At 48.0% G+C, this 25,589-nt stretch overlaps 3 protein-coding genes across 5 annotated transcripts; 2 read left to right on the top strand and 1 right to left on the bottom strand.

Annotated features, from left to right (window-relative positions):
• The first annotated feature begins 3,298 nt into the window (after positions 1-3,298).
• LOC123452089 (plasma membrane ATPase 1) lies at positions 3,299-9,413 on the top strand. The gene is made up of 20 exons (XM_045128668.1): positions 3,299-3,586; positions 3,734-3,952; positions 4,073-4,210; positions 4,327-4,461; positions 4,558-4,737; positions 4,823-5,029; positions 5,124-5,243; positions 5,330-5,449; positions 5,545-5,667; positions 5,773-5,877; positions 6,181-6,325; positions 6,509-6,676; positions 6,769-7,007; positions 7,091-7,123; positions 7,417-7,498; positions 7,599-7,759; positions 7,888-8,073; positions 8,175-8,357; positions 8,480-8,658; positions 8,885-9,413. Exons 1-20 carry the CDS (start codon positions 3,530-3,532, stop codon positions 8,979-8,981), a joined length of 2,877 nt encoding a protein of 958 aa, XP_044984603.1. The 5' UTR covers positions 3,299-3,529; the 3' UTR covers positions 8,982-9,413.
• Positions 9,414-15,188: 5,775 nt separating this feature from the next.
• Positions 15,189-18,790, top strand: LOC123452091 (uncharacterized protein YtfP). Of its 3 annotated transcripts, none has more exons than XM_045128673.1 (16): positions 15,189-15,376; positions 15,436-15,561; positions 15,664-15,723; positions 15,828-15,941; positions 16,040-16,127; positions 16,227-16,372; positions 16,448-16,549; positions 16,636-16,707; positions 16,778-16,877; positions 17,116-17,198; positions 17,605-17,682; positions 17,758-17,856; positions 17,947-17,997; positions 18,087-18,143; positions 18,229-18,270; positions 18,388-18,790. In XM_045128673.1, exons 1-16 carry the CDS (start codon positions 15,236-15,238, stop codon positions 18,490-18,492), a joined length of 1,464 nt encoding a protein of 487 aa, XP_044984608.1. In that variant the 5' UTR covers positions 15,189-15,235; the 3' UTR covers positions 18,493-18,790. The 3 variants fall into 3 exon arrangements, with proteins under 3 accessions (XP_044984608.1, XP_044984607.1, XP_044984606.1); XM_045128672.1 differs by having other exon boundaries at positions 15,221-15,376; positions 15,436-15,544; positions 15,805-15,941; XM_045128671.1 differs by having other exon boundaries at positions 15,221-15,376; positions 15,801-15,941.
• A 341-nt stretch (positions 18,791-19,131) lies between these two features.
• Positions 19,132-23,596, bottom strand: LOC123452090 (pentatricopeptide repeat-containing protein At1g18900-like). The gene is made up of 3 exons (XM_045128669.1): positions 23,279-23,596; positions 22,144-22,235; positions 19,132-22,020 (listed from the first exon to the last, which is right to left on the bottom strand). Exon 3 carries the CDS (start codon positions 22,015-22,017, stop codon positions 19,447-19,449), a length of 2,571 nt encoding a protein of 856 aa, XP_044984604.1. The 5' UTR covers positions 22,018-22,020; positions 22,144-22,235; positions 23,279-23,596; the 3' UTR covers positions 19,132-19,446.
• Positions 23,597-25,589: the final 1,993 nt, after the last annotated feature.

The raw sequence follows: 25,589 nt of genomic DNA, 5'->3' as shown, positions 1-25,589 counted from the left end.
TGATAATAAGCTGAAATAAGCTGGAAAAGAAGTGTCCCTTATACTAGTTGAAGCATGCATCAAGCTTCGTGTGCACACGGACGGTGCACAAGGCTTGACTTCCTTCTATTAAAAATTTACACATACACATATATAAGAGGACGTGACCCTTTATTCATGTGTTATTTCCATTCGTGTGTTTTGTGAATCTTGTGAATCAAATAGACCCTAAACATATGGAGTAGTACCAAGAGGGTGTCAAGTGTAAGCGCTAAACCAAGCATGCACAAGGAGAAAGGGTGTAGTGTAGTGTAGAAAATTCCCCTTTGTCCCTACCATGTTCCTTTTAACCCTATGTAGATAGAAATAATTTCCTTTTCCAACAAATAGGTTCAAACTTCACATGAAGGAGGGAAATCCTCCTTTCTTGTGAAGTAATACCAATGAGAGGGTGCCAAGTGTCAGCGCTAGACCTTCGACACATGCATGCGCAAGGAGGAAGGGTGTGGTGTAGTGTAGAGGATCCTCCTCTGTCCCTCCCACGTGCCTTTTCACCCTATGTAGATAATAGGAATTTCTTTTTCCAACAAATAGGCCCAAATCTCACGTGAACAACGGTGTCAATTAAGTGTCAGAACAGAACACTCCTTCACACTGATACACAAAGTGGGAGAAAGGGTCTAGTGCAGTGTAAAGGATCATCCATTCCTTTGTCCAGAAATTTTTATTTTTTTCTCCCTCCCTCCCGTGTGCCTTTCCTCTCTCCTCTTTTATATACTCACTCCGTCCGATGAAAAATGTACAAATTGATATTTTAGGATAAATTATAAAGTGAAGGAAAAAATGCATTGGAAAGGTGCAAGCCACCATCTCTCTCCTCTTTAATTACTCAACCCCAATGAGCTAAGTGCATGTAGAAATTAAGGAGACTATGTGTAAAATGTTATTGGTCCTGATTATCGTGTGATGAGAGAGAAACATTTTTTCTACTTTAAAGTACATTGAAAAGATAAAAGTACACTCTTTTATGGACATATTTTAAGGCTAAATGTACGCTCTTCAGTGGGCGAAGACAGTAGATAGGGATTTCCTTATCTGTTTTTTTTCACCATTAATTAACTGCTATTACTACCTTCTTTTTCGTGCATCGGTGCTGCCTCCCACGTCTTCTACATTCTTCTTCTTCGATGACTAGGGTTAATTTATGATCCTCCTCTAGACATGACCTGCAGATGAGAGCACGCCACCACCACCACGCCACCCCCCCCCCCCCACACACACACACACCCACCACCCACCCCCCGACATCGCAAACCGGAACCGGAAGCAAGATTTTGTTGTGGTATTCGAGGGATGTGTTTAACTTGGGATCGATCTCTAATTGCACTCTCTCGGTCGAAAGTGGGGTGAAAAATAGAAGAAGGGGTCGTCGGCTTCTTTCCAGTCTTGCCATAATCATCATCCATCCCAATGAAAAAAGAGGATAGTTAAGATGGAGCCCAAGTTGGAACGGGAAACGTTTGGAGAGAGCAAGATCCTCCTTTTGGATTGATGCACAATTGCTAGCACACATATTTTCCCTCATTCTGCGGGAAATGGCAAAATGCAACTTGGGTAGAAGATCACCCCAAGACAAGTGGCATGCTTTCTGCATTGTGGAATTGATTGTCCCGATCAACAATTCATGAACGATGACAGGATAGGGGTGGACAGGTAGGTTGGTGGGTGGGTGAAAATGAATGTATAGTTGGTCTCTTGGTGTGAGACGATTGAGGATCCAGAGACAAAGATGGAGCTCCCTCTACTCCTGTAGCAAAGCAAATTAGTACTCTTATGCTTCGGTTTGAGAATCAGTAGTGGTACCATACCCGTACCAGGGTACAGCCAAAGAATCAGTTGATGAAACCAAACGTTTTGCTGGGTTTGGTCAGCTACCAATCTAGTCAAAGCTCTTGCTTAATCTGATCCCTCACTGAATTTGTGATTAATTATTAGACTGCTGACTGGTTGGTTGAATGAGAATCTATGTTGGGGACAGTGTTAGTTTAGTACTCCTTGATACTAGTTGAAGCACCGACCAAACTTGTCGTGGTCCATGGACGGTTTTAAGAAAAAACCCGATGAGGGGACCTATAGACGAGAGGGGGGGAAGTGTCGAAATCGGAAGAGGAAAGGAAAGCTTATGTATGATTGGACAAATTATGAGTGGACGACGAAATCTTGCGTCTTTTTAAAGCACGAGGGATAAGTATAAGGCATTGTAGACACTTCACACAACGTGCGAAAACAATTCGAATTCAGTTGTCTAAAACGACTTATAAAAATGAACGGAGGGAGTAGCTAATAATATACGCACATTAATACATATATTGATGTGACACTGATTTATCCACCAAGGCCTTAAGAATGGCAGACAAATGAATTTCGTAGGATTTAAATCCTTAGAAACTTTTCTTACGATGCTTGTCTTGATTTGTTGAATTGAAATTCTTAGGAATATTTGTTTGTAAAAAAATTGAAAGTAATTTTTCACACGCTTCCATCCAAATTCCTATATTTCAGTGTGGCCGCCTTCCGCACGCTCATCACGCACCGCCCCATGCGGGCCCCACACAGGAGGCGCGTCTCCTGCCTTATCCCTTCTGTTCGTTCTGCTCGTCACATCACGCACCCCGACATAATCCCACGGCCCGACGCCTAGACACCCCTTCGCAATGACACACACGAAGAGAAGAAGGGTCTAGGGCGGAGTAGCGTAGCGTACCGCAGAGGATCCTCCTATGTCGAGAAATTTCCTCCATCCCTCCCACGCGCCTTCTCTCTCTCTCTCAAAACATTCATTTTCAATCAAATAGGCGCGGAAGTCACGTGAACAAGGGATGATGGTGTCAGTTACGTGTCAGCGTCATCACACACACATACAACTCTTTCACAAAGATGTACAAAGAGAGAGGAAGGGTCTAGGACGGAGTAGAGTAGAGTAGCGTAGCGTAGCGCAAAGGATCCTACTATGTCGAGAAACTTTCTCAAAAGAAAAAACATCCCTTTCCGATCAATTAGGCTCCGATCTTACGTGAACGAACGGGTGTGTCAATTACGTATCGGCGTCATCAAACACATACCTCTTTTACAAAGATGTACAAAGAGAATGAGAGAGGGGGAGAAAGGGGTCCTCCATCCCCATTGTCCAAAAATTTCCTTTCTCCCTGCCAACCATCCCATGTGCCTCTCTGTGCAAGGTGTAGATAGGAATTTCCATTTCTGTTTCATTATTATTGTTAATTAATTGAATATATTTACTGCCCTCCTCCTTCCTCCTTCCTGCCACCCTCTTTGCCTCCCACACCTTCTCCATTCTTCTTCTCTTCTTCTTCAGTTACTCCACTCCACTCCCCACCCCAAGAACTCCATTCCATCTGCGGAGGCAAAAAAGATCCAGCCGGAGCCGGAGGGCTTGCTCACTCGCGGCCGTCCGGCGAGAGGAACCGCCCACCCGCCGGGAAGGGGAAGGCACGCGGCGGAGGGAGGGGAGATCCCTGCCGCCGCCGCCATGGCCGACAAGGAGGCCGGCAACCTGGAGGCCGTCCTCAAGGAGGTCGTCGACCTGGTACGCACGCCTCTCCTCCATTTCTCGGGAGGGATTCGAAGCTTCTTGCGCCTCTGTCACGCCCAAATTCCACTTCTTGGTTCGGTTCGGACATTGCGGCATCTGTACCTCAACTTTGTGGTGGTGGTGGTGGCGGTGGTGGTGCAGGAGAACATCCCCCTGGAGGAGGTGTTGGACAACCTGCGGTGCAGCCGGGAGGGGCTCACGGCGGAGCAGGCGCAGCAGCGCCTCCAAATCTTCGGCCCGAACAAGCTGGAGGAGAAGGAGGAGAGCAAGTTCCTCAAGTTCCTCGGCTTCATGTGGAACCCGCTCTCCTGGGTCATGGAGGCCGCCGCCATCATGGCCATCGCCCTCGCCAACGGAGGGGTCACCCATCTCAACTTCTCAATCTGCAATCTTTCTCCTCCTCTTGTTTACTGCACACACCAATTTACACTTCAAGATTGGGTAATTTCACATCTTGTTTAACTCCGCGTGTGTCATCAGGGGAAGCCGCCGGACTGGCAGGACTTTGTGGGCATCATCACCCTGCTCGTCATCAACTCCACCATCAGTTTCATCGAGGAGAACAATGCAGGCAACGCCGCCGCCGCGCTCATGGCCCGTCTCGCGCCCAAAGCCAAGGTCATCTCATCTATTTGCCGCCTACTTACCACTCTCTGCTGCCTCCCTACTTGCAGGCTTCATGTGTTGTGTCCACAAAGCAAATACAAAAGTCTGAATTTTTCTGTCATGTTCAGATTCTTCGCGACGGCCGGTGGGCCGAGGAAGACGCGGCCATCCTCGTGCCAGGGGACGTCATCAGCATCAAGCTCGGGGACATCATACCTGCAGACGCACGCCTCCTCGAGGGAGACCCTCTCAAGATTGATCAGGTCCTTAACTTACCACTGTTCTTCATTTGTTGAAGCTGTTACTTTTCAGGCATCTCCTTCATAGCATAATTTCTCTTCTCTTGTGTTGTGTTGTAGTCTGCCCTGACCGGAGAATCATTGCCGGCCACCAAAGGCCCGGGCGACGGCATCTACTCCGGATCGACGGTCAAGCAAGGCGAGATCGAGGCCGTCGTGATCGCGACCGGCGTTCACACGTTCTTCGGAAAGGCTGCACACCTTGTTGACTCCACTAACCAAGTGGGCCATTTTCAGAAGGCAAGACCAAAGCCCTCGCCTTTACCTTCCTGTTCATTTCTTGATTGCATTTGCCGATGATACCGTTATCATCTTACCGGTGCAGGTTCTGACGGCCATTGGGAACTTCTGCATTTGTTCGATCGCTGTGGGGATGTTCATCGAGATCATTGTAATGTATCCTATCCAGCACAGGGCGTACCGCCCCGGAATCGACAACCTCTTGGTCCTTCTCATTGGAGGCATTCCCATAGCCATGCCAACTGTCTTATCCGTGACTATGGCTATCGGGTCACATCGCTTGTCCCAACAGGTTTTCACCTGCAACACAAGCATAGTTTGGTTTCGGCTTTTTTTATCTGCATTAGTTAACTCGAATGACCACCATATGATGTTTTTTTTTTCAGGGAGCTATCACAAAGAGAATGACTGCAATCGAGGAGATGGCGGGCATGGATGTCCTTTGCAGTGATAAAACTGGAACTTTGACCCTCAATAAGCTTACCGTGGACAAGAGCCTTGTTGAGGTGGGACGAGGATACTAGTTTAACTCCCTGCATCCTTTTTTCTGATCTATTGGGTATCTTAAAAGAAAAATATATGTTCTACCCAGGTTTTCGAAAGAGGGATCACCCAGGACCAGGTGATTCTCATGGCTGCTAGAGCGTCTCGAACAGAAAACCAAGATGCTATTGATACAGCAATTGTTGGGATGCTCGCTGATCCGAAAGAGGTACCATACAATACTCTGTCCATGCGCTGGCAGGTGCATGGTTACCTTGTTTATACGATGAAATGACTGGCTGTCCATGTTTATTTTTCACGCAGGCACGTGCTGGTATTCAAGAAGTTCATTTTCTGCCATTCAATCCTACTGACAAGAGAACTGCGCTGACATACATTGACGCTGATGGCAAAATGCACCGCGTTAGTAAGGGTGCACCTGAGCAGGTACCACAAGAATGAACTGTTTTTATGCTGATATCCTACTAGCATTGCCTTATGGGAAAATATATTATGCTCATGGTTGCTATAAACCCAACGAATTGACTGCAGATTCTTCACCTCGCTCACAATACATCGGAGATAGAGCGGAGGGTCCATGCTGTGATTGACAAATTTGCAGAGCGTGGACTTCGATCGCTTGCTGTAGCGTATCAGGTGAGAAAAATTACAATGTACTGCCATCTATCTTAGGCTGCTATTCAGTATCCACATTCCACAGTTCCAGTCAGTGAGAAGGGTTCCATGAAAACTTGAAATAAAATCAGTAAGCCTTGTTCATGCAAATCGGAGGCTGCCCGACTTAAGCTAGTTCTTTTAAACAATCTGGCTTCCGTATCTGTATCACTTGGGCCTGTATAATGAATACCGTAGGTCGACCTTAATTACTTCTTTTATTAATATCTATTTTTGGTATGTGTCGCCTTAGCGGTGTACGTATTATCCTGTCCTTTCATGTAGGAAGTACCAGATGGGAGGAAGGAAAGCCCTGGTGGCCCATGGCACTTTGCCGGTCTGATGCCACTTTTTGATCCTCCAAGGCATGACAGTGCTGAAACAATCCGGAGGGCACTTAACCTTGGTGTTAATGTCAAGATGATCACAGGTAATACTTTTGTCAGAACAATATCCATTTAATCTGTATCTGTCTTCCACTCTTCCTTGGTTCAGTTTTTTACTTTTTTAAAAGGAAGCCAGTTCCAATATTTTTGAGTGGATTTTCCTGATGTGTTCCTGTTGACTTTTATTGTGGCAAGGTTGCTCCTTATTTTCTTCTTCAAATGTTCAGGTGATCAGCTCGCCATTGGAAAGGAAACAGGGCGTCGCCTGGGGATGGGTACAAACATGTATCCTTCATCCGCTCTGTTGGGGCAGAAAAATTCAGACGAGTCCATTTCTGCTTTACCAGTTGACGATCTCATTGAGAAAGCTGATGGTTTTGCCGGCGTCTTCCCTGGTATGTTTTTTTGTGAATGAAACAACAAATCACGACACGAAAATAAATTTTGAATTCCACGTTAACCAAGTGATTTCCTTTTCAACATCCAGAGCACAAGTATGAGATTGTGAAACGCCTGCAAGCACGAAAGCACATCTGTGGAATGACGGGTGACGGAGTAAATGATGCTCCAGCTCTTAAGAAAGCGGATATTGGTATTGCCGTTGCTGATGCAACTGATGCAGCCAGGAGCGCTTCGGATATTGTCCTCACAGAACCAGGCCTCAGCGTGATCATCAGTGCTGTGCTCACCAGCCGTGCAATTTTCCAGCGTATGAAGAACTACACTGTATGTGATAATGTGCTTAGAGTATTATTTCCTACTTCTTTTCTTATGCTATATATATGGCTAATGCATTGTCATGCGTGCAGATCTATGCTGTCTCCATCACAATTCGTATTGTGGTAAGTTTTCCTTGTATTTCACTTCTGAATTATACTTCCAGAGCGATGCATGTTTCAATCACATGTTTTGCAATGTTGGTTTTAAATGGCATCAAGTTGCACATTCTCTTTATTTGGGAAATTGTCATTGATGCTTCTGTTGGGATCAAAATTTCAGGTTACGAGATCTGTATGCATAAATGTTTTTGGAATATAATATATATTCGTCTTAAACATGGAAGTTTCGACCATATGGCCTGTATACCTTACTTCAGGGTTAACTCTGTCTCTTCCTTTTCCTTTATTTTCCGCAGCTTGGGTTTATGCTACTTGCCCTCATCTGGAATTTCGACTTTCCACCGTTCATGGTCCTGATCATAGCGATTCTAAATGATGGTTGGTACCATCCCTCCTCTTTTTTCAGAACACAAGTAGAATCAGGAAGTATAAATACATAAATTTCTTTAACCATGTGTTGTGAACTTGTGGTCAATAGGTACCATCATGACTATATCAAAGGATCGGGTAAAACCATCTCCACTACCTGACAGCTGGAAGTTGGCTGAGATTTTTACAACTGGAGTTATCCTTGGTGGTTACTTGGCAATAATGACGGTCATCTTCTTCTGGGCTGCGTACAAGACAAACTTTTTCCCGGTAAGACATATGCAAACAAAATCTTAATTTTGATGAATCTTAAGCGAATTGCAGTGTATCCTTGACCGCTAAAATTGTTCAACTACTTTTATTGTATTTACTCGTGCTTACTCTTGATGAAATTCCAGAGGCTGTTTCACGTCGAAAGCCTCGAGAAGACAGCTCAGGACGATTTCCAAAAGCTCGCGTCTGCCATTTACCTCCAAGTCAGCACCATCAGCCAAGCTCTGATCTTCGTCACCAGGTCCCGCAGCTGGTCATTTGCCGAGCGCCCTGGGTTTCTACTCGTCTTTGCATTCTTCGTTGCGCAGCTGGTCTGCTTCCTGACTCCGCGCCCCTCTTAATTATAAGCTGCTTCAGGAGAAAAGCACATCAAGCTAGTAAAAAGGAAAACCTTACCATTTAATATTTACAGATTGCTACACTGATTGCGGTGTATGCTGACTGGAAGTTCGCTGCGATCAAAGGCATCGGGTGGGGCTGGGCTGGCGTCGTGTGGCTCTACAACATCATCACATACTTCCCGCTCGATATCATCAAGTTCCTCATCCGATACACTCTGAGCGGCAAAGCATGGGACCTCGTCATCGATCAAAGGGTAACAATAATAATAATGATAACATGTGTGCTGCACACCTGACTGTCTTGGCCTGTCGGATCATGTACCATGTACTACCATGCATGCACAACTTCGCTAATATAATGTTCATCTTGTCGCAGATCGCGTTCACAAGGAAGAAAGACTTCGGTAAGGAGGAGAGGGAGCTCAAGTGGGCGCACGCTCAGAGGACCCTCCATGGGCTGCAGCCGCCGGACGCCAAGATGTTCTCGGACAAGGGGGGCTACAATGAGCTGAACCACATGGCTGAAGAGGCCAAGAGGAGGGCCGAGATCGCAAGGTACATACGACAAATCAATCAATCAATCATAGATGTCCCTCCCTTCCCTTGCATATAATTTCCCATGGTCCCTTATCGGTCCTGCTTTCCCCACCCTCATTGCCTCGTTATTACTCATGAATTCATCTATACGGGGACATCCATGTGTCTTCTCTGCTATCAGTAAGGAATGGTTGTGTTTGTCGGCAACGATGTGAAGCTAACTACGCTGTCATGGTTGCTCCAGGTTGAGGGAGCTTCATACGCTCAAAGGGCACGTGGAGTCCGTCGTCAAGCTCAAGGGTCTCGACATCGAGACCATCCAGCAGTCCTACACCGTCTGATGATCTGCGCTGTCCAGGAAGAAAAAAAAGGGGGAAATCCCTAATTTAATGGTTGGTTACCGACACGAGTGAAGAGTGGATCTGTGAACTCGACTGCTGTAATCGTCCGCGTAGTGCTCGAGACATAACTACTGTAGTTAAAACGTTGCCCGCTGGTGATGCAGTTTGGCACCACCTAAGTTATCGCGCAACCCTTCTTCTTTTGTTTGTTTTTTATGTTTTCAGCTAGTATGTACATTATGTTTCCCCCCTTCATTTTTAGCTTGCTACCACATGTAGATAAATCTAGTATGGTCATGAAATGCTTCCTTCCTGGGGCCTGTCTGCTTTCAGATGTGTAGCTGTTGTTTGGTTCAAATATGTTTACCTGCCATGCTGCTGTGTCTGTGAGAGATGCGGTCAAATTGCTTCAAGGGACCATTGATTGCTTTATATTTTTCTTGCTCAGAGTAAATTTCAGCTGCCGTGCAGTTAAAAAACAATGGAAGATGTGATGCAAGAGATGTTGAGATTTACCATGAGATGAACCAGCAGAAACAATTTACACTTCACAGCGGAGAAAACACCACAAACAATTCAAACTCGGTACTTGCAGAAATAAGGATGTCGAGATTTGAAACCTTGAGGATACCCTCCGACCCTTCTTAGTAGAAATAGCTAATTAACTAATTTTTTAGAATTCACATCACTTTTTAGAATTTAGGGTTAGGGAGTACCCTAACGGTTCATCAAGCATACCTTACACAAGATAGTGCACAGTAAAATAAGAAACCAACCTCACCTTCCCAATGTTAATACTAAGCAAAGCTTGCACCAAGAACCGGCAAGAAAGCTAAACTATTAGATGCATCAGTCCAGTCTGTAAGATGAATTAAAATCCAATGTTATAAAAAAAACACGACAAGCGGTTTGGCGGCCACACCTTGCAACCATCTTTGATGATCAGTTCAACAACATGTTCAGTAAGGCCATTGATGCAGGAAACTTGATGCTAATAATGGTACATCATGCAGCCAAACATCCACCCAAAACAGGGCAACATGAAAACTAAAAGCAGAGTCATGGACATGATTTTTTTTAGAAAAGGAGGATGACCCCCGGCCTCTGCATCTGGAAGATGCATGCGGCCATTTTATTGATTATTCTCGAGAACCTTACAAAGCAGTACAACAATATGTCTGAATCCGCCATCTTGGCAACATCTGTCGTTATTCCTATTCATATGATGAAGGGGTGCAAGCTGGACCAAATACCCAGACCTCTCATCTAAGCCTAACATCTAAAGCCGGAGACCCTGACCGAGCCACATACCGGGTCCGGGGCACAAACCGATCCAACGCACTCACATGTGTCGTCGCCGCCATCTTCCACTGGTCCATCTTCAGATCAGATTGAGGTACCAGCCTTGGCAGGTGCCTCCGCCATCGACGCCATCATGACGCCAAACGACGACCTCCACCTTCAAGCAACGGACGGAGATCCATGCTAGGATAGGGCCGCACCACCGCCGTCGCCCACCACCCACAAGCGCCACCCAGCCCCAAGGTTCCCAAAGCGGCGCCTTTAAGAAGGGAACGGCGCCGTGAGCGCCGCCGCCGCCCAACAAAGTTAAGGCTTTCGCCCGGGAGACCTAGGGGAAGGGGAAGTGAGGGGATCAGTCCATACCGACGCCTTCAAGGAGGGGAACGGCGCCCTCAGGCGTCGCCATCGACGCGGCCGGCCATGGCCGACCAGGGATTTTGCCCGAACTAGATCCCCACCACCAGCAGCACCTCCTGTACAAAACCGGCAATCCAAGAAAGCGCGGCCCGACCAGGCTGCCCCGCACGCCGAACAGGGGAGGAGGGGAGAGGTGCCAGATCGCGCGCACCGGCCACCGCAAAAGCCGCCGCAGGACGCCAACGACCACCGAATCTCGCCGCCCGCGCGGCCGAGACGCCGGATCCACCTCCCGCACGGCTGCTAGCCTGCCGTGCCTCGCCAATGGAGCCGCCGCTCCAGATCCAGGTCTCCGCATGCAGATGCAGGGCAGCCTAGGCCCCGCCGCCACCATCCTTGGCGCCTCGGGCTTGCCCGGCGGCTGCCTCAGGCGACGACGAGGAAGGGAGGGGGAGGGGGAGGCGGCTAGGGTTGGGAGGGAGACGTGGGAGTTTTCCGATCGTGGGTTGTCCGCCCACGTATAGCTAGCTCTGCCCCCTCCTCTTCTCTCGTATTGGTCTGGATTTGGGCGCAACGAATGGCTTCCTGGGACGGGGTTTGTTGGAGCTGCGAGCTCAGTCATGGACATGATATGAATAATCAATTAACAAGTTTCTTGTGTGCGCGTCCGGCAGAGGAGAAACACAAGAGATGCCGCTGCTCAGTTCAGTTCGTCGTCGCGTGATCGCTTTGAGTAGCATGCCACGTAATAATGGCATTCCAAGTCCAAGTCCAAGTGCGAACAATAACTACTTAGCAGCCCGTGGCCATCTTTGATCTCACAGAGTTTCCCGCTGTTGATGCCGTACGACAAAAGCTTCTTGGGCCGCTTATCCAGGAGCAAGAGAACCCTCTCTCTCCAGGTCAATGGCGATGATCTGGTAACCACACGATCCCGCGCCGCCGACAAACTCGTCCCTTCCAAATGCATCTTGCATCGAGAAACGGTGCTTCATAGACCACTTGCAAGCAGCATCGAGGCCGAAAACCGCGATCGTACGGCCGCCCTTCTCCGGGAACGCACACTGCAAGAGCCCCGATGATTGGCCAAAGCAACCACCACCCTCACAGCCATCCGGCAGCTTAACAGTAGAATGATGCTCCATGGCATGACTCATTTCCTCCAACCCTTGAACGACAAGAACCACATCGTTGTAGGTCTCCACGTACAACACTCCACCCACAAAAATGTGTGCTCTACCAACTAGAAGATACTCCCCATCCAATCTTCGTCGTCCACAAAATAGCTCGCCATGTCAGAGTCGAACACCTCGAGTCCCATGATACCAGCATGCATACCACAGATGAGCACCTCCTGGAAGCATGCATACCACAGATAGATAGATGCATGTAATCCAGGTCAGTGCAAGGTCAGGGATCAAATTCCACCATGGATCTACTCTATCTATAATCTATATTCTATCTACTGCCAAGCAAGGTCAGGATGGATCAGATCATCACGTACGTATTTTGGTGGATTTGGTTGCTATGGTTTCAAGTTTGAACCAGCAGGGGAGCAGGTCGATTACCTCCGGATGCACCAGGTATTTTATTTATAATGCCAGCCTAGTTAGTTAGCTAGTGGGCCTTCAATGAAGCCTTTCACACCAAAAGAAAAAGGCCCGTACGCCTTGCCATTGTTATTACTTTTCTTTATTTATATATTTATACGCGACTAATATATGAGATACGTTAAATGTGACTTGTACTTTGATCTTTATGATATGAATGAGACACATATTACCGTGCAAAAAAAATGTGTACAAGAGGACAAGTGCAACAAAGTACCCCCGTGTCGCCCACGCCGGCGCACCTCGGCACCCCCACCCTCGCTCGTCGCGGCGGGAAGATGCGGCCAGGCCTTCTCTGCACGGTGTGGCGTCGTTGGTGCCGACGGGCCTTCTCTGCGACGCGTGGTGGCTCCCCTCCGACAGGTCTTGGCGGGGTGCCGCACCCCTTTTTTTCCTGTGCGAGCTTGTGGAGCTCGTCACCAGATCTGGCGACGAGCAGATCGATCGCTCTCCGGGAGGATCGGCGGCGCGACCAAATGAAAAGGATCGAGATGGACCTAGAGGGGGGTGAATAGGTACAAATCTAAATTTTAATAATTACTTAGCAATTTTAGGCAAAAGTGCGGAATATGAGTGTAGGCCTAATAATTGCTACGACAAGGAGTAAGCTATTTAGAGTGAAGTAAGACAAGCGATAAACAATAATCAAATACAAGTACGTAATAAGGATTAACACAAGTAGAGAGTTAGGGTTAGGAATAACCGAAACTCCAAGAGAGACAAGGATGTATCCCGATGTTCACTTCCTTGGAGGGAAGCTACGTCATCGTTAGAGCGGCGGATGTTACCACGAAGGCACACCAACGCCACGAAGGCTCACCCTATTCTTCCTTTGAGATAACTCCACGAAGGCGTTTTTCAACCACTAGTGGTAAGCCTTGAGGTGGCTTCCAAACCTTCACAAACTTTTCGGGGGAAATAACAATGGTTTGATTCCTCTCCGAAGACTCCTACCGCCTAGGAGTCTCCAACCTCCAAGAGTAACAAGATCACGGGGATTGCTCAAAACTTGCTCAAATCACAAATCACTTTGGTGGGAAGGAGGAGAGGGAGACGATCTATCTTTTGATTGAAACAACACTCAAAGGGACTCACAAATGCTCTTGGGATCTAGGATTTGGTGTAGACAAGAGTGAGTGAGATGAAAGGTGTTCTTGGATGTATTCTAGCTGTGTTGAACACTATTTCACGAGGTGGGAGGAGAGTATATATAGTGGGGAGTGAAATCCAGCCGTTGGGGGCACTTTAAGTCACACAGGGTCCGGACGTCCGACAATTGTCGGAAGTCCGGGGGTCCGCGAGGGGTCGGACGTCCGACAGGGGTAGGTCGTCCGAGGCTTTTAGATATGACTGAAAATACCGTGAATTGAACAGTGACCGGACGTCCGGAGAGGACCGGAAATCCGAGTTATTCGACTCAACTTCTACTGGTGGGAGGTTCCGGATTTCCGAAGGGGAACGGACGTCCGGGCCTCGGACGTCCGGAGGGAGCCGGAAATCCGAGTTATAGAGCTCATGTTCTACTGATGCAGGGCTCCAGATTTCCAGGGCTTCGGATGTCCGGAGGGAGCCGGATTTCCGAGTTATATGACTCACAAACTTCTGGTGAAGGGCTACAAATTTCCGAAGCCTGACGGTCGTCCGGCCATCGGACGTCCGGAGGGAGCCGGATATCCGAGGCAATAGACCTGTTTTGAGATAAGAACAGAGTGGAGAATATGTGGTATTGGGTATGACAGTGAAGATGTGGTACGAGCAAGTTCATCGCAAAACCTGTGATCCCCTCTTAATAGTGCGGGATCCCTATACTCAATATCAGTAAACTCAAAAGAATAGTCTACATCATCTTTTCTTAATCCCGAGCCTTCTTGAAATATAGATCCCAATCTTCTCAGACAACCTTTGGCACATAATTCCCAATCTACTAAGGTACTTGCCATCCTGAGATACACTCAACAAATATGATTAGTTTCCTACGTATGTGTTGTCATTAACATCAAAAGTCGATTAGGGGCATAGCATGTACTTTCACCAAACCAATGCCAACCTAGTTAATTAGTGGGCCTTGAAGCCTGTTTTTCCACCTATTACTACTGTTTTTTAGCCTAATACATGGAGTAATTTTAACTAAGGAAAACCAATGTAGTCCAAGGAAAATATCACCATTTACTGTGGACTATGTATCCCCGTCTCATATATTATGAAAAAAAACTACATTATGACTTTCTTTAAAAGATAGTAGCAAGATATCCAGGCGTATGATAGTTATCTCCACATTTACATTTACATCAAAGTCCGCAAGAAAATCCGCTTGAACCGAATCCAGCAACGCTCGCTCGGTTGTCATCACATTGTCCGAGCAGAGAACGAAGATGAGGAGAGCAACGACTATGTCGCCCCACACACACACATGTAGAATGAAAGCTGCTCGCTGACGTCGCTGCGGTGTCCGCGTAAGACAAAGATACATGACAAGATTGGGGGAGGCCACGCTCCGATGTGTGCCCACAGTCACCGACGAAAACCAATGACATGACCCGTAACGACGGATCATTCTCAAGATCATCGGGGGAGAAGCCTAGAGCGAAAAAAGCTGAAACTAGAGAGCTTTATCGTCATTGTCATGGCCCGCCGTCAAGCCTAAGCGTCGGTTGACAATCGGCTAAATCGCCATCGATTGTCTATCTCCTTGACGAACAATGTCGGTTGCAAAGGCCGCATAAAGATAAGATGGGATATAGCCAAATAAAGTTTTGGTGTGACGCTGCCTTCACCATCGAAAAACCTTTTTTTTTTCTCGTACTCTATAAAGTCACCTTTTTTTAGCGAATCCGCAAAAGTCACTTGAAAATAATATCATAAGTTAGTTTGTGCTCCAGCCCAATTAAAACCCGGCCCGCAATACAGCCTGTCGAGGCCCATGGGTCCACACTATCCAGTCACACACACCTCGGCGTCCAGCCTTCCACCGAACTCGTCGACGACATGCCGCCGCAGTGGCCGTGGCTCCAGCCCGCCGCCGCCGCCGCCGCCGCTCGCCGCGCCACCCCCTTCGTCCTGCGCGGGAGACGCCGCTCCTCCTCCTCCGCCTGCGCCTCGGCGCCCTCCGGCCACGCCCGCGAGCAGGTAACTGATTAACCCAGCTCAGCCGCCGGCCCTAGCTCCTGACGGTGTTCGCCATGCAGGAGGACGAGCAGTCGCTGGTGGTGGTGGGCGGAGGCGCCGCAGGGGTGTACGCGTCCATAAGGGCCAAGACCCTGGCTCCCCACCTCAACGTGGTGGTCGTCGAGAAAGGCAAGTTCTTGTCCAAGGTACCATGCTGCCAATCGATGCCTTGATCTCCATCGCACTGGAAAATAAAAAAAGAGCTGAGCTGCTATTGGTGATGAATCTCCGGAATTTACTGGTTGCAGGTCAAGATCTCCGGCGGCGGGCGGTGCAACGTCACCAACGGGCACCATCTCGAGCCGTCGGTACGCCCTGCTGCGTCCATTGCTTTTCATACTCCATATTACTGCTGTGGATTTGTAATTGTGGCCATTGTGTTGTGTCAGTCAGTCAGTTAGTTCTTTCGCAGGGGCTGGCGAGAAATTATCCTAGGGGGCACAAGGAACTCCGGGGATCCTTCTTTCGCAGTCATGGGCCACAGGATACCATGCACTGGTTCTCAGATCATGGTGTGGAGCTTAAGGTAGCTTAGTTCGTACCACATTTACTTGAGGATCTTGCTTGTGCATTCACTGAAGCCAGTATACTTATCCGTGTCTACTGTTTTGATTGTCGTGTCAGACCGAAGATGACGGTAGAGTCTTTCCTGTCACTGACAACTCTGCATCGGTAGTAGACTGCCTGCTGAACGAGGCGAGAAGACTGGGAGGTATCTAATGCTATTTAGCTCTCTGCGGTCCGTTCAGTTATCATCCACACACCCTTCAGTGTGAGTAAACAATTTTCTGGAATTGAGTTCCTTTTGAAGTTTCCCTGCAGGCTGGTAAATCGGTGTCCGGTGCATCCGTCGATGACAACGGGAAGTTTGTTGTGGAAGTTGAGAAGCGTACCATTGATTTTGTCGATTACATCAGCGCTAATTATGTCTTGGTTGCTACAGGGAGCAGCCAGCAGGTATGTGAATACTGGATAGATGCTTAGTTGCTTGCTCTACTAGGGCTACCCCCTTACAATATCTCTTACTCGCAGGGCTACTCATTTGCTGCACATTATGGTCACTCTATTATTCCGCCGGTGCCAAGCTTATTCACATTTAAAATTGCAGACAAGCGACTGGCTGATCTCTCCGGGGTATTCATCCATAACCGCTATTACAAATCTCATGCTCACTGGTGACTGGACAGAAATTATCCCCATCCTTTTCTTCTGCCATGTAGGTTACGTTCACAAGAGTCAAAGCAAAATTGATGCTAGATGGCATTCAGAAAAGCGCTCCTGAATTAACTCAGGTGAGCCGCCCACCTTCAGCAACATGCTCCGTCGTAGATGTTTGCTTATTTAATTGCTTGCCCATTACAGACTGGACCTATGTTGGTTACACACTGGGGGCTTAGTGGCCCTGTTGTTCTTCGATTATCTGCATGGGGAGCACGTGAACTTTATCAGGACAAGTACCAAGGTGAGATCCGAAGAAATTGTACAAGTGACATTACGTTTCTAACATTGTCATCCAACGCAACTGTAAGGGACATAATTGGATTTACAGTTTTGTCTCTTCAGGTGGTGCATTTTGTGTTCCATCGATCACATGAAATTTTCCAGTACAATAGTATTTTAAAACAGCATGGAAGACGTACAAGTAATTGCCAAACTCATCTGCTTCTTCTTATTGGGATCTGTACATTCTTTTGACACAGCAAAGCTCATGGTTGACTTCATACCTGACATTCACATTGAGGACGTGAAGCGCATCCTTTTCCAGCACAAAGACAAAAATGCGGTTCTGATCTTTCCCTCTGCATTTGTAATGTAGCTTTGTTAATCCTTCGGAGTCTTCTCCTGAGAATCTTAGTTTTTCAATGTTAACTCTGCTCTTGATTGCATGTTGCTTTAGTAACAGTTCTTGTAAATATTTTCAACAAGATAAATAATACTCTCTGCTTCTTTATGTCGCCCTTATTAGGCTTTCTGAGTTCAATTTTAGTGGAGATTTTATTGCAGACACAGATACTTATAGCCACCTTGGCATCATTCTGATTTATCTGCCATGTTACAGTGCTCTAACCAATGTTTTGTATGGCTTATGTAATTTATCAGAGAAGTATTCCCTGTGAAAAATCCATATTGCCCTTGTAAAATGTTTATGGTGAAGCTGAACTAAGATTTTTTTTTTTTAATCTCTGCAGAAGAGCAAAGTAAATAACTCCTTTCCCAAGGAGTTTGGTCTGGTGAAGAGGTTTTGGGGATTCCTTCTAGAACAGGAGGTTTGCAATATTGCTGAATTCTGTCCTTATCCCTTTAATCAGAAAGATTTGCTCATTTGAAGTCTCCTCTTGCAGAGTTTAGATGGTGATATGCACTGGGCTACCGTACCGAAAAATCATCTAAATGCAATAGCCCTTCGTTTAAAACAGTGGATGTTTGAGGTTGTTGGGAAGGTATGTGGTATCTCAATATATCACTTGAAATTTTTGCCAGCGACGTGATACGTGTTTACTCACTGTGTCGTTGTTCCTCATCATATGTAGGGTCAATTCAAAGATGAATTCGTGACAGCTGGAGGTGTTCCACTTTCAGAGGTATTTATTAGTCGACAACTTAATTGCAGTTAACATAAACATGACCCGACGCGCAAAAAAAAAAAGTAATTTGTTCATCTGTTGTAAAGATATCGCTTAGCACTATGGAAAGCAAGAAGCAGCCCAATCTGTTCTTTGCCGGAGAGGTAATACTGTAATAGCACAGCTGTTCCCGAACTTGCAACACTCTGGCCATCTTGGTGTCTTACAGAGTGTGCGATGTTGCTGTAGGTTCTTAACGTCGACGGGGTCACCGGCGGATTCAACTTTCAGGTAATGATTATGAAATTTCAGATCATATCACTTCCAAGTGAACAGTGGATTAGTGAAAACCTTTGAGGTGGGAACAAAAAGGGTTTCAACTTAGCATTTGCTCTTTGCTTTCCACAGAATGCATGGACTGGTGGGTACATAGCTGGGACAAGCATAGGCACATTGGCATCAACCAGCATCCTCAAAGAAGAGCAGGCTTGTTTGCAACTGCGAGCATCTTAAGGAAATTCAGTGATTCAAGGATTCTTATTGGCTGACAAGCTTTGTAAAAGCTTCTGAGTGTAGCTTGGCAGCACTGTAGGAGTAGCTCGAAAACAAGCAAAGATGACCAAGATTCACATCGACTAATTGTATTTTCGCGTCGCAGCGACAATTTTGTTGTGGAGTAAGACCAGCCTTGTGAATCCTTGTAAACTTGGCACTTGGCAGTAAGAATCAGAAGATCAATAGACCCAGTGCAAAGGTTAGGCTGGAACTTACAGCTACTGCACCAGGTGACTGGTGTACTGAAACATAAAAACAATCCTCATTGTCGAATTTAGAATTCAGCACATCAATCTCTTAATGTTCCTTCTCACAGATAAATGAACAATTCTCACAAACTGTATAATTCAGAATGCAACAATGCAGTCCCAAAATGTTCCCACAGATAAATAACTTGTCTATTCCGCAATGCAACAATGCAATCTCTAAATGTTGAGAGACAGTTCTCATTTTTGTGACCCTGAAGCAGTTCTCTGGATGAACAGCTTCTGAATTGGATGTGAACATTGGAGTAATATATTCAGAAGATCAATATACCCAGTGCATTGCTTTCCAGAAGAATAGATTGCAACTTACAGCTACAGCACCTGATTGATGTAACTTGAAACATAAAACAATTCCATTGTCTACATAATCCTGAACGCAACAATGCAATCTCTAAATGTTCTCATCACAGATAAGTAAGTTTCAGTTTCAACACCACACTACAGACAAATTCTAGAACAGATGACGCTACAGTCGATGAAACTAGAACAGATGCTTCATCCAATCCAAGGAGACTGTTTGATAACCATAAGAACAAAACTGCACCTGTTCATCAGCTAGCTAAGCTAATGAAGTTGTTTATTCCTAGCTGATGATGATAACCTAGCTAGCAATAATGTAGCAGGCACTAACAAGTAACAACTAGAGCTAGAGCAGATGCATGCGCTCGACGTAGGGGTTGTGCAGCCACTGGCTGAGCGGCTCCCCGCACCCGACGAAGCAGCCGGTGTTGCCGCGCGCGGCGAAGAGCGGGAACTGGAAGAGATGCAGCAGCTTCTCGATGGACTGCCGGACGAGCGACGACCCGGTGACCCTGCTCCTCCTCCCCCAGCCGGTGACGATGTCGATCCTCTCCGGGCAGGACCCCATGAGCAGCATCTGCCTGTGGAACCATGCGAGCGTCCTGGAGAGGGCGGTGACGGCGGTGCCCTCAGACATGAGGTGGAGGTTGATGAGCCAGTAGGAGGAGCTCTTCTCCCTGACGGAGTCCGGGTAGACGTTCCTCTGCGCGGCTACCTCCCAGATGAAGCCGGCCTCCTCCTTGAGCCCCGACTTGTGGAGGAAGTCTATGACCGCGTCCATTATGCCCCGCTTGCTCTCCCTGTCCTCGCTGTGCATCATGTCCAGGAAATACCTGGCATGGTCCCTCACGTTCTCGCCGCCGGGCTCGGCGTCGGGCAGGTAGAGCAGGAACATGTGGGCCGGGTGTCCGGTGATGGCCATGAGCTGGCAGCACAACCCCATCTGCGCGTGCGCGTCGGTGCAGCAGCTGAGCAGCAAGGTGTAGGTCTGGAGAGACGGGACGAGGCCCTGTGCGAGCATGTTCTGGAGCACGCCGTAGGCGTCCTGGAACCTGTTGAGCTTGAGGAAGGCGCTGAGGAGGGAGTTGCAGGTGGGCACATTGGGCTGCAGACCGTCCTGGAGCATGGCATGGTACCACCCTAACGCCTTGTCGACGTTCCCGGCCTTGCCCCAGAGGTCCACTAGGAGGCCGTACACGGGCTCATCGGGAGCCCAGTCGCGCCTCATCTCGAGGAAGACGGCCTCGGCCTCGTCCAGGTGACCACAGTGACCAAGAACCTCCATGACGATGCTGTAGGTTATCTTGTCGGGGCGGAACCCAGCGATCTGCATGTCTCTGTAGAGCTTGACGACATTGTCATAGTTCCTCGCCTTGGCCTGCAGGGCGATTATTATGTTGTAGGTGACCAGGTTGGGCGTGCACCCGTTGTCGATCATCTCGCAGAAAAGCTTGTAGGCGGCCGCGAGCTGGCCCCCTTTTCCGAGGCAGTTGACCATGGCGCTGTAGGTGAATGTATCGGGCGAGAGGCCGACCTCCTGCATCCTGCCGTACAGATCCATGGCCACTTCCAGGTACCCTGACTTAGCATGGATGTCGATCAGCGTACAGTACGTGACGCGGTCAGGCTGGTAACCGGCTCCCTCCATCTCCTCGAAGACCTTGACAGCCTCCCTCAGATAGTTTGCACGGCCGTAAGCGTGTATTATTCTGTTGTATGTCACCACGGTTGGCTTGCAGTTTACCGAGCTCATTTCATCGAGAAGCTTTCTCATCGTGCCAAACTGCTTCGCCTGTCCGAGGATCCCGATCATGGTGGTGTAGGTGTGGCCATCATGCTTGAACCCTGGCTGCCGCTTCAACCAATGGAAGAAACCAAGCGCGATATTGTGGTCGTGGAGCAGCTTGAGCACTTGATTGGCCTGGAACGCGTCGATCTTGCAACGGAGACCATCAAGAACATGTTCCGTCATGGGACCCCATTTCATCTGCTGCAGCGTATGGTAGTACTGTTCGACCGCCCGCAATGACTTCAGTGATCTTAGGTTAGACTGCGGTCCTCCGCCATGACCTTTCATTGTTCCTACTGAAGGGCCCTGAGGTTTGTCAGAGGGACCACCACTATATGCAGTCATTGGAGCTGAGAAGTTGCGAGTTTGAACACCGGCCCACCTGCCATCTGAATTGGGACCATTATTATTAGAATGGCCCTGATTAGGGTGCCTTTGATTCCTTACTTGTGACGGTGAACCGGAAACTGCAGCCGCTGGCCCTGAGAAATTCTGCTTCGGCTTTGCGTGGTATCCAGGTCTTGAGCCCCCCTTCCCAAAATCATTTTGCATGGAAGGTGCACAAGGCGTATTTTGCCCAGCATGGCTATGCTGATTATTTGCCTTGTTATTAGAAGAAGGCTGGCCACCAGATGATAATGGCTTGTTAGAATAGTTGGCACCACCAGCCTGTGGAGCTTGCTTACTGCTTCCGTTATTCGAGGAGGGCCTCAAATTTACCAACTCATTATACACGCCGGCTCCTGCGATTCCGGACTGAGAAATGCCCCTGGCGGCCTGCTTAGATGGCTGCACATAATTATTTCCTTGAACCTGACGGTTACCAGGATGGCTACCTCTGTTACTTGATGCTGGCTCCTTGTCTGGAGATGAGGTCGAAGGAATGACATTAACAGCTTGATGAGTTGGGTATCCAGCAGCACCACCAGCAACATGCTGCGCAGACGGAGGCTGAACCTTCACAGAAGATCTGCGCTCGATAGCACTTGCAGTCTGCCTCTTTGAACCACAAGCGTCATCATCAGGGCACGTGCACGAAGCTCCATCCGCACTACCACACCTTGACCCACTAAGATAGAAGGACCGTGCACACTGGGTTAGCGTGCTGAGTTGCTTTGCCCTCAACATGAACTGCAATATAAAGTTTACATAGTGTTAGCAAGAATTTACTACTACCTCCGTCCCAAAATAAGTGTCACAAAATAAGCATGCGTAAATGTAGGTTAGGGAGGGGGGGGGGGGGAAGGGACTTACTGGTTAATAAATTAATCAACAAATTTCAAGAATGCCTATATATGTGGACTTCTACCCACCAAAGAGCTCCATGTTGGCCCTCAATGTCAGACCTGCAAAAAAAAGTGGTCAAAATTTGCGTATAGCACGATACTGCTTACTATGATGCATTATTAGCTGTATAAAAATCAAATCAGTGGTAGCATGAACTCAATTAGCCTAGTAGATTGTGTGCTGCAAAGCAACTGCCCTATATAGTCTTATATAGTTAACCCTAACTTGTGAGCATCTGTTTTATAACCTCTCCTATTCCTGCACGGTCAAAAGCTCATGGATGTCCGAAGCAGAAACCAAATGATGAACAAGCAAAAACTTCATTTATACTAAGCTACAGAAGTGCAGTTCTTAGTGAAGCTTTCTTCAGAAACAGAGGATTCCATGTGCCGAATGGGTGGGTGTCACGGCCGGTCAGAAGCCAGCTTCACTGGAGTTTTTAGTAGCCTGGACTACAAAATTGATGTTGGATTTACAGTGTAAGCCGAAAAGTCCCCCAAATGTTTGGCCTAGTGAAGGTTATCTCTGCAGGGTTCTAGTTGGATGAGAGCTTAAGAATAAGTCCATAATGAACAACCCTGCTTCACCTTTTAGCTTGAAACCTTCAACTTGTATAAGGAAAAAAATGGAGATAACGAAGCTCGCATGGAAGCCCTGGATTAAGGGCAAATCTGTGGCTGGCAGAACCTCGAGTGGTGGTGTTCCGATGTTGTAATCTCTTTCTCTCAGGAAAAGAGTTGCAAAGATTATCTGCACAAAGATACTACTACTAACAACAGTTCTAGTAGTAGTAATAAAATGGGAGCTCGTGTGTGAGAGCTGGACGCAACGGGGGGAACCACAAGGAATTTTTTTTGCCGTGTTGTTGTGGACCGTGGGGATTGAATCAATCGGTTTGGCGTACTGGTAGTAGCAAGCAAGAAGGCAAGAGGGCGGGCTTCTTCTCGGTCGCCGGCGACGGGGTGGGTAGGTAGGCCGCCGGCCACCGGCGATCCCGAGGACGAGGCATTCGCAGAATCCCCTTTGGCGGAAGCGAATACTCCTACTAGCAATGGCACGCGTGACGGCGCGAGTAGGGAAAGGAGATCCTTGCTTTGCTCACCTTGCGACGGGAAGGGAGGGGCATCCGAGGAGGGAGGGCAAGGGAAGGGAAGGGGCGGGAAGGCGACCCGGCGGCGACGTCGCCTTCTCCCCCCCGAGCCAATCGATCCCTACCGCGAGGAGGGCGGAGGTAGGTAGGTTGGACTTGGAGTGGAGGAGGGCGCGATCGAGGGAGGAGGAGGAGGAGGAGGAGGAGGGAGGGTGGCCGGATTTGTTGGGAGTGGATCTCCGGAAAGATCTCTGCTTTCGGCGGCGCACGGCGCACCACGGCTGCCGCTGATGGGGAAGGGGGGTGGGTGGATGGTTTGGCGACGCGAGGAGGAAAAGGAGGGGCTGCGTGCAAAAAGGACAACTTCCTTCGCAAGTCAAGACGGTCAGCGCCGGCCGCCGACCTTCTCGGACGCTTCCTTCCTTATCCAATTATATATATATCCAACCTCCAAATCATTATCATATTCATCATATCATGGAAGGCCGAATGATGTAATGCCAAACCAGCACGTGCTTGCTTGCCTGCTATAGAAAGGAAAAGAAAAATGGAGTTTTCCGCACGGCCGGAAAAATGTCCAGACTGTCTTCCATGCCTTACTCTTCCTCGTCGGAGAGGAGACTGTAATCAGGACGGTGTCGATGGACACGAGGTTGATGATGGATCCTTTTTGGAAGGAGCCGACGTACACCGCGACGCGGTTGCGGCGCCTACGCTCGTGCACCATACGGGCCGCCGGAGAGTGTGGCTCCTCCTCTCCAACGTCCATCGCCGTGAGGGCCTCTGTCACCTCCCGCGCCCGTTGTCTCTCACGACGGGCACGCCGCGCCATGTTAACGTCCCGCGGACGTCCATGGTGCGTCCTCGGTGCACCGATGGAGGGGGTTGCATGCCTGCCACTACGTTCGGGTGTCATATGGACCGCGCACTGTCTTCGATGAGACGACGATGTTAGATCCAAGCACCGGGTGTGCCGATGTAATGGATTTCCGAAGTTACGAGTCCGAGCGCTGCCGTCGGACGGCCGCCTCCTGGGAGCGACGGAGCGCAAGCCTGACTGTCGTATCATCCTAAGGGCCGCATGGATGAGCTTGTGGTCGACGGATCTGGAGGTGAAGGACTCCAATCTGTTGCCCGCCATGCCGGAGAAGACCGGCGGTCATGGGTGGCGGATGAGAGTTGATTGGACTGGAATGAAACGACATCTCAGCAACTCTCGGTAAAAAAAGAAAAATCGGGTCGGAACACTTCGTGAACAGCTAACCTTTTTTTACAGACCCCGATTTGTCTTTTTTTGCCAACACCTGCTCAGACTTCCAAACAAGTTGAAATTTGAAGCGAACCTCACGCATCAAATTATCAACCACACTTTTTTTTTTGAATTTTCTACTATTTGTTTTTCTTTTTTTCGCCGACGCGGGTGCAGCTAAGCTCAGGAGTCAAATCAATGCTTCCCTCTTAGAGCCTATTTTCTTATAACATATTAGACTTTCGAAATAGGCTTTCATCCAGCTATATATATATAGCAACCACTGTTGGAAATATGCCCTAGAGGCAATAATAAATTAGTTATTATTATATTTCTTAGTTCATGATAATCGTTTATTATCCATGCTATAATTGTATTGATTGGAAACGCAATACTTGTGTGGATACATAGACAAAACACTGTCCCTAGTAAGCCTCTAGTTGACTAGCTCGTTAATCAAAGATGGTCAAGGTTTCCTGGCCATAGGCAAGTGTTGTCACTTGATAACGGGATCACATCATTAGGAGAATCATGTGATGGACTAGACCCAAACTAATAGACGTAGCATGTTGATCGTGTCATTTTGTTGCTACTGTTTTCTGCGTGTCAAGTATTTATTCCTATGATCATGAGATCATATAACTCACTGACACCGGAGGAATGCTTTGTGTGTATCAAACGTCGCAACGTAACTGGGTGACTATAAAGATGCTCTACAGGTATCTCCGAAGGTGTTAGTTGAGTTAGTATGGATCAAGACTGGGATTTGTCACTCCGTGTGAACGGAGAGGTATCTCGGGGCCCACTCGGTAATACAACATCACACACAAGCCTTGCAAGCAATGTAACTTAGTGTAAGTTGCGGGATCTTGTATTACGGAACGAGTAAAGAGACTTGCCAGTAAACGAGATTGAAATAGGTATACGGATACTGACGATCGAATCTCGGGCAAGTAACATACCGAAGGACAAAGGGAATGACATACGGGATTATATGAATCCTTGGCACTGAGGTTCAAACGATAAGATCTTTGTAGAATATGTAGGATCCAATATGGGCATCCAGGTCCCGCT

The sequence above is a fragment of the Hordeum vulgare genome, chromosome 5H, assembly GCF_904849725.1.
Source record: "Hordeum vulgare subsp. vulgare chromosome 5H, MorexV3_pseudomolecules_assembly, whole genome shotgun sequence".
In the NCBI taxonomy this organism is placed as follows: Eukaryota; Viridiplantae; Streptophyta; class Magnoliopsida; order Poales; family Poaceae; genus Hordeum; species Hordeum vulgare.
This window is presented reverse-complemented; position numbering and strand designations above follow the sequence as displayed.

What these genes read in the sequence shown, in the direction of transcription:
- LOC123452089 (XM_045128668.1), top strand. Translation starts at nt 3,530, where the DNA reads ATGGCCGACAAGGAGGCCGGCAACCTGGAGGCCGTCCTCAAGGAGGTC. An exon ending in AAGTGGGCCATTTTCAGAAG is followed by an intron (nt 4,738 to 4,822) that starts GCAAGACCAAAG and finishes TTACCGGTGCAG; the next exon opens with GTTCTGACGGCCATTGGGAA. An exon ending in ACAAGACAAACTTTTTCCCG is followed by an intron (nt 7,760 to 7,887) that starts GTAAGACATATG and finishes ATGAAATTCCAG; the next exon opens with AGGCTGTTTCACGTCGAAAG.
- LOC123452091 (XM_045128671.1), top strand. Translation starts at nt 15,236, where the DNA reads ATGCCGCCGCAGTGGCCGTGGCTCCAGCCCGCCGCCGCCGCCGCCGCC. An exon ending in GGCACCATCTCGAGCCGTCG is followed by an intron (nt 15,724 to 15,800) that starts GTACGCCCTGCT and finishes CATTGTGTTGTG; the next exon opens with TCAGTCAGTCAGTTAGTTCT. An exon ending in TTATCAGGACAAGTACCAAG is followed by an intron (nt 16,878 to 17,115) that starts GTGAGATCCGAA and finishes CTTTTGACACAG; the next exon opens with CAAAGCTCATGGTTGACTTC.
- LOC123452090 (XM_045128669.1), bottom strand. Translation starts at nt 22,017, where the DNA reads ATGTTGAGGGCAAAGCAACTCAGCACGCTAACCCAGTGTGCACGGTCC.